General features: G+C 43.2%; 1 protein-coding gene across 1 annotated transcript in view; it reads right to left on the reverse strand.

Annotated features, from left to right (window-relative positions):
• The window catches only part of LOC311126434 (multiple C2 and transmembrane domain-containing protein 2-like), a gene marked incomplete at its 3' end in the record, with an annotated part of 104647 nt that overhangs the window by 13124 nt on the left and 75160 nt on the right, over positions 1-16363 (reverse strand). Inside the window, exons 8-14 of the mRNA XM_084200434.1 lie at positions 12938-12967; positions 10828-10992; positions 9533-9663; positions 8073-8259; positions 2398-2491; positions 2148-2250; positions 1824-1926 (exon numbers count right to left, since the gene is read on the reverse strand). Coding sequence (XP_084056560.1) covers positions 1824-1926; positions 2148-2250; positions 2398-2491; positions 8073-8259; positions 9533-9663; positions 10828-10992; positions 12938-12967 — 813 coding nt within the window. The remainder of the gene's footprint in view (positions 1-1823; positions 1927-2147; positions 2251-2397; positions 2492-8072; positions 8260-9532; positions 9664-10827; positions 10993-12937; positions 12968-16363) is intronic.

Here is a 16363-nt window from a genome sequence, read left to right on the forward strand (position 1 = left end):
AGTAGAGGAATGGACACTATGCTACTGACAGAGAGTAGAGGAATGGACACTATGCTACTGACAGAGAGTAGAGGAATGGACACTATGCTACTGACAGAGAGTAGAGGTATGGACACTATGCTACTTGGATAAGAGTGTCTGCTAAATGACGTAAATGTAAATGTAAATGTTATAGAGAGTAGAGGAATGGCCACTATACTACTGACAGAGAGTAGAGGAATGGACACTATGTTACTGACAGAGAGTAGAGGAATGGACACTATGCTACTTACAGAGAGTAGAGGAATGGACACTATGCTACTGACAGAGAGTAGAGGAATGGCCACTATACTACTGACAGAGAGTAGTGGAACGGACACTATGCTACTGACAGAGAGTAGAGGAATGGACACTATGCTACTGACAGAGAGTAGAGGAATGGACACTATGCTACTTACAGAGAGTAGAGGAATGGACACTATGCTACTGACAGAGAGTAGAGGAATGGACACTATACTACTGACAGAGAGTAGAGGAATGGACACTATGCTACTGACAGAGAGTAGAGGAATGGCCACTATACTACTGACAGAGAGTAGAGGAATGGACACTATGCTACTGACAGAGAGTAGAGGAATGGACACTATGCTACTGACAGAGAGTAGAGGAATGGCCACTATGCTACTGACAGAGAGTAGAGGAATGGCCACTATACTACTGACAGAGAGTAGAGGAATGGACACTATACTACTGACAGAGAGTAGAGGAATGGACACTATGCTACTGACAGAGAGTAGAGGAATGGACACCATACTACTGACAGAGAGTAGAGGAATGGACACTATGCTACTGACAGAGAGTAGAGGAATGGACACTATACTACTGACAGAGAGTAGAGGAATGGACACTATACTACTGACAGAGAGTAGAGGAATGGACACTATGCTACTGACAGAGAGTAGAGGAATGGACACTATGCTACTGACAGAGAGTAGAGGAATGGACACTATGCTACTGACAGAGAGTAGAGGAATGGACACTATACTACTGACAGAGAGTAGAGGAATGGACACTATACTACTGACAGAGAGTAGAGGAATGGACACTATGCTACTGACAGAGAGTAGAGGAATGGACACTATACTACTGACAGAGAGTAGAGGAATGGACACTATACTACTTACAGAGAGTAGAGGAATGGACACTATGCTACTGACAGAGAGTAGAGGAATGGCCACTATGCTACTTACAGAGAGTAGAGGAATGGACACTATACTACTGACAGGGAGTAGAGGAATGGACACTATGCTACTGACAGAGAGTAGAGGAATGGACACTATGCTACTGACAGAGAGTAGATGAATGGACACTATGCTACTGACAGAGAGTAGAGGAATGGACACTATGCTACTGACAGAGAGTAGAGGAATGGACACTATGCTACTGACAGAGAGTAGAGGAATGGACACTATGCTACTGACAGAGAGTAGAGGAATGGACACTATGCTACTGACAGAGAGTAGAGGAATGGACACTATGCTACTGACAGAGAGTAGAGGAATGGACACTATGCTACTGACAGAGAGTAGAGGAATGGACACTATGCTACTGACAGAGAGTAGAGGAATGGACACTATGCTACTGACAGAGAGTAGAGGAATGGACACTATGCTACTGACAGAGAGTAGAGGAATGGACACTATGCTACTGACAGAGAGTAGAGGAATGGCCACTATACTACTGACAGAGAGTAGAGGAATGGACACTATACTACTGACAGAGAGTAGAGGAATGGACACTATGCTACTGACAGAGAGTAGAGGAATGGACACTTTTCCACTTACAGAGAGTAGAGGAATGGCCACTTTTCCCAGGAAGTCAGGTGCTTTGTCTCCGTCCTCATCAAAGATGGTCAGCTCCAGAACATCATGGACGTCTTTCACTGGGCTGGAGAACAACACATATTAATATAAATACACCATAAACATCAACTGAAATATAAACTGGGATTAGATCAACTGTATGGTTCATATGGCAACTGGCCATCGACTGGTGGGAGAAATATTGGAATACACAGAACATCTTTAAAGTGAAAGACTTTGCAAGACCACGTTAAATCACGTTTAAAGGGAAACTGAGACGATAAAATGCTGAGCTGGTCGACTGACAAGGTAAAGACTTTGTTCCAGTTGGGGTAGAGGGTTTTATAGATGGTGTGAGTCTGCAGTCTGTCATTCCCTAACTCCAACACACAGAACGGATCACTCTTCCCTGCAAGAGACACAGACACCCACAGCCAGTGTTAGTTTCTATATACAGCATTTCTGTGTGATAAAATGTAGTGCAACACTGAAGGATCTAGCTAGTTCTACAGTGAAATAAAGAAGTTAACATGAACAGAGTGATAGTGCTTCTTACCATTTAAATCAGCTGCCAACAGATCAGTAGCCTTGATAACCTTGACTTGAAGGAAACCAACATCCCGGAGGTTCTTGAAGGAACTTTTGAAACTCTGAGGGGAGAACAACACCAGAACAAAAAGCCTGTTAACTACAGTAACACCAGAACAAAAAGCCTGTTAACTACAGTAAAACCAGAACCAGAATGGTTAACTACAGTAAAACCAGAACGGTTAACTACAGTAACACCAGAACGGTTAACTACAGTAACACCAGAACGGTTAACTACAGTAACACCAGAACGGTTAACTACAGTAACACCAGAACGGTTAACTACGGTAACACCAGAACGGTTAACTACAGTAACACCAGAACGGTTAACTACGGTAACACCAGAACGGTTAACTACAGTAACACCAGAACGGTTAACTACGGTAACACCAGAACGGTTAACTACGGTAACACCAGAACGGTTAACTACAGTAACACCAGAACGGTTAACTACGGTAACACCAGAACGGTTAACTACGGTAACACCAGAACGGTTAACTACGGTAACACCAGAACGGTTAACTACAGTAACACCAGAACGGTTAACTACAGTAACACCAGAACGGTTAACTACAGTAACACCAGAACGGTTAACTACAGTAACACCAGAACGGTTAACTACAGTAACACCAGAACGGTTAACTACAGTAACACCAGAAGGGTTAACTACAGTAACACCAGAACGGTTAACTACAGTAACACCAGAACGGTTAACTACAGTAAAACCAGAACGGTTAACTACAGTAACACCAGAACGGTTAACTACAGTAAAACCAGAACGGTTAACTACAGTAACACCAGAACGGTTAACTACGGTAACACCAGAACGGTTAACTACGGTAACACCAGAACGGTTAACTACAGTAACACCAGAACGGTTAACTACATTAACACCAGAACGGTTAACTACAGTAACACCAGAACGGTTAACTACAGTAACACCAGAACGGTTAACTACAGTAACACCAGAACGGTTAACTACAGTAACACCAGAACGGTTAACTACAGTAACACCAGAACGGTTAACTACAGTAACACCAGAACGGTTAACTACGGTAACACCAGAAGGGTTAACTACAGTAACACCAGAACGGTTAACTACAGTAACACCAGAACGGTTAACTACAGTAACACCAGAACGGTTAACTACAGTAACACCAGAACGGTTAACTACGGTAACACCAGAAGGGTTAACTACGGTAACACCAGAAGGGTTAACTACAGTAACACCAGAACGGTTAACTACAGTAACACCAGAACGGTTAACTACAGTAACACCAGAACGGTTAACTACAGTAACACCAGAACGGTTAACTACGGTAACACCAGAACGGTTAACTACAGTAACACCAGAACGGTTAACTACGGTAACACCAGAACAGTTAACTACAGTAACACCAGAACGGTTAACTACAGTAACACCAGAACGGTTAACTACGGTAACACCAGAACGGTTAACTACAGTAACACCAGAACGGTTAACTACAGTAACACCAGAACGGTTAACTACAGTAACACCAGAACGGTTAACTACAGTAACACCAGAACGGTTAACTACAGTAACACCAGAACGGTTAACTACGGTAACACCAGAACGGTTAACTACAGTAACACCAGAACGGTTAACTACAGTAACACCAGAACGGTGAACTACAGTAACACCAGAACGGTTAACTACAGTAACACCAGAACGGTTAACTACAGTAACACCAGAACGGTCAACTACAGTAACAACAGAACGGTTAACTACGGTAACACCAGAACGGTTAACTACAGTAACACCAGAACGGTTAACTACAGTAAAACCAGACAGGGTTAACTACAGTAACACCAGAACGGTTAACTACAGTAACACCAGAACGGTTAACTACAGTAACACCAGAACGGTTAACTACAGTAACACCAGAACGGTTAACTACAGTAACACCAGACAGGGTTAACTACAGTAACACCAGAACGGTTAACTACAGTAACACCAGAACGGTTAACTACAGTAACACCAGAACGGTTAACTACAGTAACACCAGAACGGTTAACTACAGTAACACCAGAACGGTTAACTACAGTAACACCAGAACGGTTAACTACAGTAACACCAGAACGGTTAACTACAGTAACACCAGAACGGTTAACTACAGTAACACCAGAACGGTTAACTACTGTAACACCAGAAGGGTTAACTACAGTAACACCAGAACGGTTAACTACAGTAACACCAGAACGGTTAACTACAGTAACACCAGAACGGTTAACTACGGTAACACCAGAACGGTTAACTACGGTAACACCAGAACGGTTAACTACAGTAACATCAGAACGGTTAACTACGGTAACACCAGAACGGTTAACTACAGTAACACCAGAACGGTTAACTACGGTAACACCAGAACGGTTAACTACAGTAACACCAGAACGGTTAACTACAGTAACACCAGAACGGTTAACTACAGTAACACCAGACAGGGTTAACTACAGTAACACCAGAACGGTTAACTACAGTAACACCAGAACGGTTAACTACGGTAACACCAGAACGGTTAACTACAGTAACACCAGAACGGTTAACTACAGTAACACCAGAACGGTGAACTACAGTAACACCAGAACGGTTAACTACAGTAACACCAGAACGGTTAACTACAGTAACACCAGAACGGTGAACTACAGTAACAACAGAACGGTTAACTACGGTAACACCAGAACGGTTAACTACAGTAACACCAGAACGGTTAACTACAGTAAAACCAGACAGGGTTAACTACAGTAACACCAGAACGGTTAACTACAGTAACACCAGAACGGTTAACTACAGTAACACCAGAACGGTTAACTACAGTAACACCAGAACGGTTAACTACAGTAACACCAGACAGGGTTAACTACAGTAACACCAGAACGGTTAACTACAGTAACACCAGAACGGTTAACTACAGTAACACCAGAACGGTTAACTACAGTAACACCAGAACGGTTAACTACAGTAACACCAGAACGGTTAACTACAGTAACACCAGAACGGTTAACTACAGTAACACCAGAACGGTTAACTACAGTAACACCAGAACGGTTAACTACGGTAACACCAGAACGGTTAACTACAGTAACCCCAGAAGGGTTAACTACAGTAACACCAGAACGGTTAACTACGGTAACACCAGAAGGGTTAACTACAGTAACACCAGAACGGTTAACTACAGTAACACCAGAACGGTTAACTACAGTAACACCAGAACGGTTAACTACAGTAACACCAGAAGGGTTAACTACAGTAACACCAGAACGGTTAACTACAGTAACACCAGAACGGTTAACTACAGTAACACCAGAACGGTTAACTACGGTAACACCAGAACGGTTAACTACAGTAACACCAGAACGGTTAACTACAGTAACATCAGAACGGTTAACTACGGTAACACCAGAACGGTTAACTACAGTAACACCAGAACGGTTAACTACGGTAACACCAGAACGGTTAACTACAGTAACACCAGAACGGTTAACTACAGTAACACCAGAACGGTTAACTACAGTAACACCAGACAGGGTTAACTACAGTAACACCAGAACGGTTAACTACAGTAACACCAGAACGGTTAACTACGGTAACACCAGAACGGTTAACTACAGTAACACCAGAACGGTTAACTACAGTAACACCAGAACGGTGAACTACAGTAACACCAGAACGGTTAACTACAGTAACACCAGAACGGTTAACTACAGTAACACCAGAACGGTGAACTACAGTAACAACAGAACGGTTAACTACGGTAACACCAGAACGGTTAACTACAGTAACACCAGAACGGTTAACTACAGTAAAACCAGACAGGGTTAACTACAGTAACACCAGAACGGTTAACTACAGTAACACCAGAACGGTTAACTACAGTAACACCAGAACGGTTAACTACAGTAACACCAGAACGGTTAACTACAGTAACACCAGACAGGGTTAACTACAGTAACACCAGAACGGTTAACTACAGTAACACCAGAACGGTTAACTACAGTAACACCAGAACGGTTAACTACAGTAACACCAGAACGGTTAACTACAGTAACACCAGAACGGTTAACTACAGTAACACCAGAACGGTTAACTACAGTAACACCAGAACGGTTAACTACAGTAACACCAGAACGGTTAACTACAGTAACACCAGAACGGTTAACTACGGTAACACCAGAACGGTTAACTACAGTAACCCCAGAAGGGTTAACTACAGTAACACCAGAACGGTTAACTACGGTAACACCAGAAGGGTTAACTACAGTAACACCAGAACGGTTAACTACAGTAACACCAGAACGGTTAACTACGGTAACACCAGACAGGGTTAACTACGGTAACACCAGAAGGGTTAACTACAGTAACACCAGAACGGTTAACTACAGTAACACCAGAACGGTTAACTACAGTAACACCAGAACGGTTAACTACAGTAACACCAGAACGGTTAACTACAGTAACACCAGAACGGTTAACTACGGTAACACCAGAACGGTTAACTACAGTAACACCAGAACGGTTAACTACAGTAACACCAGAACGGTTAACTACAGTAACACCAGAACGGTTAACTACAGTAACACCAGAACGGTTAACTACGGTAACACCAGACATGGCTGTAATATCAATAGGAGGGCTGATCCAGGGGTGAGCCTGTGTGATTGGTTGTTATTCTGTCTCTCACTGTTCAAATAAACCTACCATTACAGTTATAGACTGATCATTTCTTTGTCAGTGGGCAAACATACAAAATCAGCAGGGGATCAAATACTTTTTTCCCTCACTGTATATCTGAGAAGAGTGAGGTATATTAATAATATATTATTATTATCATTATATGACAGTACTGACGTATCTATAACTGAGAGCAGTGAGGTATATCACTGTATAATATATTATTATTATTATACTATGACAGTACTGACATATTTCTCCCATAAGAACAGTGAGGTAACAGTACTGACGTATTTCTCCCATAAGAACAGTGAGGTAACAGTACTGACGTATTTCTCCCATAAGAACAGTGAGGTAACAGTACTGACATATTTCTCCCATAAGAACAGTGAGGTAACAGTACTGACATATTTCTCCCATAAGAACAGTGAGGTAACAGTACTGACGTATTTCTCCCATAAGAACAGTGAGGTAACAGTACTGACGTATTTCTCCAATAAGAACAGTGAGGTAACAGTACTGACGTATTTCTCCCATAAGAACAGTGAGGTAACAGTACTGACGTATTTCTCCCATAAGAACAGTGAGGTAACAGTACTGACGTATTTCTCCAATAAGAACAGTGAGGTAACAGTACTGACGTATTTCTCCAATAAGAACAGTGAGGTAACAGTACTGACGTATTTCTCCCATAAGAACAGTGAGGTAACAGTACTGACGTATTTCTCCAATAAGAACAGTGAGGTAACAGTACTGACGTATTTCTCCAATAAGAACAGTGAGGTAACAGTACTGACGTATTTCTCCAATAAGAACAGTGAGGTAACAGTACTGACGTATTTCTCCAATAAGAACAGTGAGGTAACAGTACTGACGTATTTCTCCAATAAGAACAGTGAGGTAACAGTACTGACGTATTTCTCCCATAAGAACAGTGAGGTAACAGTACTGACGTATTTCTCCAGTGTGTTCTCTCTCTCCTGATGCTCCTCGGGGGACGGGGCACACATGTCGGAGATGGAGACACCACTACACGTGCTCAGTGTGATCAGGAAGACCACCCGACCTTTTCCCTCTTCCAGAACCCGCGTGAACAGCTGAGACTGGTTGGGTAGAACACTGGACAGGTCCACCTCACACCTGATACACACACACACACACACACAGAGACAGAACACACACACACACACACACACACACACACACACACACAGAGAGACAGAACACACACACACACACACACACACACACACACACACACACACACACAGAGACAGAACACACACATCAACAATATGTTGCAGTATGGTTTGGTTCATACATGGTGGAAAGGTTCTTCTTATGCATTTGCAAGGAAAAGAGACAATAAAGTTGAGGGCTGAAAGACAGACAAATCAGTGGTACCATTCACTGGACATCATAACGATTCTAAAGTGATCCAGAATGACCCATGTTGTAACACACAAATCAGTGGTACCATTCACTAGACATCATAACGATTCTAAAGTGATCCAGAATGACCCATGTTGTAACTCACAAATCAGTGGTACCATTCACTAGACATCATAACGATTCTAAAGTGATCCAGAATGACCCATGTTGTAACTCACAAATCAGTGGTACCATTCACTTGACATCATAACGATTCTAAAGTGATCCAGAATGACCCATGTTGTAACACACAAATCAGTGGTACCATTCACTAGACATCATAACGATTCTAAAGTGATCCAGAATGACCCATGTTGTAACTCACAAATCAGTGGTACCATTCACTAGACATCATAACGATTCTAAAGTGATCCAGAATGACCCATGTTGTAACTCACAAATCAGTGGTACCATTCACTTGACATCATAACGATTCTAAAGTGATCCAGAATGACCCATGTTGTAACTCACAAATCAGTGGTACCATTCACTAGACATCATAACGATTCTAAAGTGATCCAGAATGACCCATGTTGTAACTCACAAATCAGTGGTACCATTCACTAGACATCATAACGATTCTAAAGTGATCCAGAATGACCCATGTTGTAACTCACAAATCAGTGGTACCATTCACTAGACATCATAACGATTCTAAAGTGATCCAGAATGACCCATGTTGTAACTCACAAATCAGTGGTACCATTCACTAGACATCATAACGATTCTAAAGTGATCCAGAATGACCCATGTTGTAACTCACAAATCAGTGGTACCATTCACTAGACATCATAACGATTCTAAAGTGATCCAGAATGACCCATGTTGTAACTCACAAATCAGTGGTACCATTCACTAGACATCATAACGATTCTAAAGTGATCCAGAATGACCCATGCTGTAACTCACAAATCAGTGGTACCATTCACTAGACATCATAACGATTCTAAAGTGATCCAGAATGACCCGTGTTGTAACTCACATGCCGTAACACTCCTCATATTTGCGTCCCTCTTTGTTCCAGACCTCTATCTCCAGAACCCCAGGACCATCCGGGAACCGGTTGAAGTCAAACCTCTCCCTCCACTGGGGGTTGGCCTTCTTGGGCTGGTTCTGAACACAGGAGGGGAGAGAGGACTTAGAAGCAGAGAGAGTGTGTGTGTGTGTGTGATCGTGTGTGTGTATGTGTGCGTGTGTGTGTGTGTGTGTGTGTGTGTGTGTGATCGTGTATGTGATCGTGTGTGTGTATGTTTGTGTGATCGTGTGTGTGTATGTGTGCGTGAGCGTATGTGTGTATGTGTATGTGATCGTGTGTGTGTATGTGTGCGTGAGCGTGTGTGTGTATGTGTATGTGATCGTGTGTGTGTATGTGTGCGTGAGCGTGTGTGTGTATGTGTGCGTGAGCGTGTGTGTGTATGTGTATGTGATCGTGTGTGTGTATGTGTGCGTGAGCGTGTGTGTGTGTGTGTGCGTGAGCGTGTGTGTGTATGTGTGATCGTGTGTGTGTATGTGTATGTGATCGTGTGTGTGTATGTGTGCGTGAGCGTGTGTGTGTATGTGTGCGTGAGCGTGTGTGTGTATGTGTGCGTGAGCGTGTGTGTGTATGTTTGTGTGATCGTGTGTGTGTATGTGTATGTGATCGTGTGTGTATATGTTTGTGTGATCGTGTGTGTATGTGTGTGTGTATGTGTGCGTGAGCGTGTGTGTGTATGTGTGATCGTGTGTGTGTATGTGTGCGTGAGCGTGTGTGTGTATGTGTGTGTATGTGTGATCGTGTGTGTGTATGTGTGCGTGAGCGTGTGTGTGTATGTGTGCGTGAGCGTGTGTGTGTATGTGTGTGTGATCGTGTGTGTGTATGTGTGCGTGAGCGTGTGTGTGTGTGTGTGCGTGAGCGTGTGTGTGTATGTGTGTGTGATCGTGTGTGTGTATGTGTGCGTGAGCGTGTGTGTGTGTGTGTGCGTGAGCGTGTGTGTGTATGTTTGTGTGATCGTGTGTGTATGTGTGTGTATATGTGTATGTGATCGTGTGTGTATATGTTTGTGTGATCGTGTGTGTATGTGTGTGTGTATGTGTGCGTGAGCGTGTGTGTGTATGTGTGATCGTGTGTGTGTATGTGTGCGTGAGCGTGTGTGTGTATGTGTGCGTGAGCGTGTGTGTGTATGTGTGTGTATTTGTGCGTGAGCGTGTGTGTGTATGTGTGTGTATTTGTGCGTGAGAGTGTGTGTGTGTGTGTGTGTGTGTGATAGTGTGTATGTTTGTCCTCATGCATTCTCCTACCCTGCTCCTGTATCTCTGCTCCCCCAGTCTGAATCGTACAAACAGCTCTCCAGGTCCGTCCTGTGGCAGGTCCTGCCCCTCCACCAGGGTCACCCTCACGACACCTGACCACAGCTGGGACTTCCTCAGAGACTCTGAGAGACGACCACTCTGGGCCACTGGAGACTGGAGGGAGGAAGAGGAGGACAGGACAGTCAGTGATAGACGACCACTCTGGGCCACTGGAGACTGGAGGGAGGAAGAGGAGGACAGGACAGTCAGTGATAGACGACCACTCTGGGCCACTGGAGACTGGAGGGAGGAAGAGGAGGACAGGACAGTCAGTTCTATTGATAACCTGTTCAGATAACATGCTATATCAGCAGTACTATACATTGTGTTATAGTACAGATAAGCATGAGGTAGGAATACTAGTTGTATTGATCTTGATACTCATATAATAATTGACCCACTTTAATAATACTGTAATAACAGCAGCCAGTGAATGACTTCATCAATCAGACACACAGACAGAAGCAGGCTAGTCTTCTGACTTCAGCCTCCAAAACGGCACCCTATTCCCTATACAGTGTGCAGTATATTCCCCTCAGTGCTCTGGTCTAAAGTAGTGTACTATGTAGGGAATAGGGTGCCGTTTGGGATGCAAACTAAGACTCATCATAAGATAGAGAAATATATTCAGCAGGTTGAGCAGCAGTATCTTCAGTGACACAAATGGCACCCTATTCCCTATGTAGTGCACTACTTTAGACCAGGTACCATAGGGAATAGGGCGCCATTTGGGACGCGGCACCTGTCTCAGAGCAATCATCTTCTGGCTCTACCTGAGCTTAATTACAAATGCAGGGGAGAAAATGATGTTTAAATGACTGTTTCATATGGTACGCACATAGCGGAGGACAACAAACTGAAAAGAAATACAACTAACCTGCTACATTTGTCTTTAACATCATCAAATCAAACAATATATCATTCATTTAATTTAAAGTTATTAGTAGGGTTGTGGCAGTAACTTATTCTAAAACGCTAAACGGTTTCTTGGTGGTATACTGCCCTCTAGGTTTCTTGGTGGTATACTGCCCTCTAGGTTTCTTGGTGGTATACTGCCCTCTAGGTTTCTTGGTGGTATACTGCCCTCTAGGTTTCTTGGTGGTATACTGCCCTCTAGGTTTCTTGGTGCTATACTGCCCTCTAGGTTTCTTGGTGCTATACTGCCCTCTAGGTTTCTTGGTGCTATACTGCCCTCTAGGTTTCTTGGTGCTATACTGCCCTCTAGGTTTCTTGGTGGTATACTGCCCTCTAGGTTTCTTGGTGCTATACTGCCCTCTAGGTTTCTTGGTGCTATACTGCCCTCTAGGTTTCTTGGTGCTATACTGCCCTCTAGGTTTCTTGGTGGTATACTGCCCTCTAGGTTTCTTGGTGGTATACTGCCCTCTAGGTTTATTGGTGGTATACTGCCCTCTAGGTTTCTTGGTGCTATACTGCCCTCTAGGTTTCTTGGTGCTATACTGCCCTCTAGGTTTCTTGGTGCTATACTGCCCTCTAGGTTTCTTGGTGCTATACTGCCCTCTAGGTTTCTTGGTGCTATACTGCCCTCTAGGTTTCTTGGTGCTATACTGCCCTCTAGGTTTCTTGGTGGTATACTGCCCTCTAGGTTTCTTGGTGCTATACTGCCCTCTAGGTTTCTTGGTGCTATACTGCCCTCTAGGTTTCTTGGTGCTATACTGCCCTCTAGGTTTCTTGGTGCTATACTGCCCTCTAGGTTTCTTGGTGGTATACTGCCCTCTAGTGTAGAAATAAAAAGGACCAATGTCCAGCTTTTATGGGACCGTAATTCAGTTCATCTAAATGAATTGTTTCAATTATGTGCAACTGTGAGTTTTGGATCATAAGTGATTAAATAGGGGTGTTGGTACACTAGAGTTGATATAGTATATTAGGGTTAGGGTTAACTGTGAGTTTTGGATCATAAGTGATTAAATAGGGGTGTTGGTACACTAGAGTTGATATAGTATATTAGGGTTAGGGTTAACTGTGAGGTTTGGATCATAAGTGATTAAATAGGGGTGTTAGTACACTAGAGTTGATATAGTATATTTGGTTGACTCACCCTGATACTCCTCTTCCTCTTAGGCCACTTCTGCAACAGGTACAACAACAGAACAACACACTGGCACAGTTAGTAGAGGAACAACAGAACAACACACTGTCTCAGTTAGTAGAGGAACAACAGAACAACACACTGGCACAGTTAGTAGAGGAACAACAGAACAACACACTGGCACAGTTAGTAGAGGAACAACAGAACAACACACTGGCACAGTTAGTAGAGGAACAACAGAACACACTGTCACAGTTAGTAGAGGAACAACAGAACAACACACTGTCTCAGTTAGTAGAGGAACAACAGAACAACACACTGTCTCAGTTAGTAGAGGAACAACAGAACAACACACTGGCACAGTTAGTAGAGGAACAACAGAACAACACACTGTCTCAGTTAGTAGAGGAACAACAGAACAACACACTGGCACAGTTAGTAGAGGAACAACAGAACAACACACTGTCTCAGTTAGTAGAGGAACAACAGAACAACACACTGGCACAGTTAGTAGAGGAACAACAGAACAACACACTGTCTCAGTTAGTAGAGGAACAACAGAACAACACACTGGCACAGTTAGTAGAGGAACAACAGAACAACACACTGTCTCAGTTAGTAGAGGAACAACAGAACAACACACTGTCACAGTTAGTAGAGGAACAACAGAACAACACACTGGCACAGTTAGTAGAGGAACAACAGAACAACACACTGGCACAGTTAGTAGAGGAACAACAGAACACACTGTCACAGTTAGTAGAGGAACAACAGAACAACACACTGTCTCAGTTAGTAGAGGAACAACAGAACAACACACTGGCACAGTTAGTAGAGGAACAACAGAACAACACACTGGCACAGTTAGTAGAGGAACAACAGAACAACACACTGGCACAGTTAGTAGAGGAACAACAGAACAACACACTGTCTCAGTTAGTAGAGGAACAACAGAACAACACACTGGCACAGTTAGTAGAGGAACAACAGAACAACACACTGTCACAGTTAGTAGAGGAACAACAGAACAACACACTGGCACAGTTAGTAGAGGAACAACAGAACAACACACTGTCTCAGTTAGTAGAGGAACAACAGAACAACACACTGTCTCAGTTAGTAGAGGAACAACAGAACAACACACTGTCTCAGTTAGTAGAGGAACAACAGAACAACACACTGGCACAGTTAGTAGAGGAACAACAGAACAACACACTGGCACAGTTAGTAGAGGAACAACAGAACAACACACTGTCACAGTTAGTAGAGGAACAACAGAACAACACACTGTCTCAGTTAGTAGAGGAACAACAGAACAACACACTGTCTCAGTTAGTAGAGGAACAACAGAACAACACACTGTCTCAGTTAGTAGAGGAACAACAGAACAACACACTGGCACAGTTAGTAGAGGAACAACAGAACAACACACTGTCTCAGTTAGCAGAGGAACAACAGAACAACACACTGGCACAGTTAGTAGAGGAACAACAGAACAACACACTGTCTCAGTTAGTAGAGGAACAACAGAACAACACACTTTCTCAGTTAGTAGAGGAACAACAGAACAACACACTGTCTCAGTTAGTAGAGGAACAACAGAACAACACACTGTCTCAGTTAGTAGAGGAACAACACACTGGCACAGTTAGTAGAGGAACAACAGAACAACACACTTTCTCAGTTAGTAGAGGAACAACAGAACAACACACTGTCTCAGTTAGTAGAGGAACAACAGAACAACACACTTTCTCAGTTAGTAGAGGAACAACAGAACAACACACTGTCTCAGTTAGTAGAGGAACAACAGAACAACACACTGTCTCAGTTAGTAGAGGAACAACACACTGGCACAGTTAGTAGAGGAACAACAGAACAACACACTTTCTCAGTTAGTAGAGGAACAACAGAACAACACACTGTCTCAGTTAGTAGAGGAACAACAGAACAACACACTGTCTCAGTTAGTAGAGGAACAACAGAACAACACACTGTCTCAGTTAGTAGAGGAACAACAGAACAACACACTGTCTCAGTTAGTAGAGGAACAAACAGAACAACACACTGTCTCAGTTAGCAGAGGAACAACAGAACAACACACTGTCTCAGTTAGTAGAGGAACAACAGAACAACACACTGTCACAGTTAGTAGAGGAACAACAGAACAACACACTGTCACAGTTAGTAGAGGAACAACAGAACAACACACTGTCTCAGTTAGTAGAGGAACAACAGAACAACACACTGGCACAGTTAGTAGAGGAACAACAGAACAACACACTGGCACAGTTAGTAGAGGAACAACAGAACAACACACTGTCTCAGTTAGTAGAGGAACAACAGAACAACACACTGTCTCAGTTAGTAGAGGAACAACAGAACAACACACTGGCACAGTTAGTAGAGGAACAACAGAACAACACACTGGCACAGTTAGTAGAGGAACAACAGAACAACACACTGGCACAGTTAGCAGAGGAACAACAGAACAACACACTGTCTCAGTTAGTAGAGGAACAACAGAACAACACACTGTCTCAGTTAGTAGAGGAACAACAGAACAACACACTGTCTCAGTTAGTAGAGGAACAACAGAACAACACACTGGCACAGTTAGTAGAGGAACAACAGAACAACACACTGTCTCAGTTAGTAGAGGAACAACAGAACAAACACTGGCACAGTTAGTAGAGGAACACAGAACAACACACTGTCTCAGTTAGTAGAGGAACAACAGAACAACACACTGGCACAGTTAGTAGAGGAACAACAGAACAACACACTGGCACAGTTAGTAGAGGAACAACAGAACAACACACTGTCTCAGTTAGTAGAGGAACAACAGAACAACACACTGGCACAGTTAGTAGAGGAACAACAGAACAACACACTGTCTCAGTTAGTAGAGGAACAACAGAACAACACACTGGCACAGTTAGTAGAGGAACAACAGAACAACACACTGGCACAGTTAGTAGAGGAACAACAGAACAACACACTGTCTCAGTTAGCAGAGGAACAACAGAACAACACACTGTCTCAGTTAGTAGAGGAACAACAGAACAACACACTGTCACAGTTAGTAGAGGAACAACAGAACAACACACTGTCACAGTTAGTAGAGGAACAACAGAACAACACACTGGCACAGTTAGTACAACACACTGGCACAGTTAGTAGAGGAACAACAGAACAACACACTGTCTCAGTTAGTAGAGGAACAACAGAACAACACACTGGCACAGTTAGTAGAGGAACAACAGAACAACACACTGGCACAGTTAGTAGAGGAACAACAGAACAACACACTGTCTCAGTTAGTAGAGGAACAACAGAACAACACACTGTCTCAGTTAGTAGAGGAACAACAGAACAACACACTGGCACAGTTAGTAGAGGAACAACAGAACAACACACTGGCACAGTTAGTAGAGG

The sequence above is a fragment of the Coregonus lavaretus genome (genome assembly GCF_964263955.1).
Source record: "Coregonus lavaretus genome assembly, contig: HAP1_SCAFFOLD_1156, whole genome shotgun sequence".
Classification (NCBI taxonomy): Eukaryota; Metazoa; Chordata; class Actinopteri; order Salmoniformes; family Salmonidae; genus Coregonus; species Coregonus lavaretus.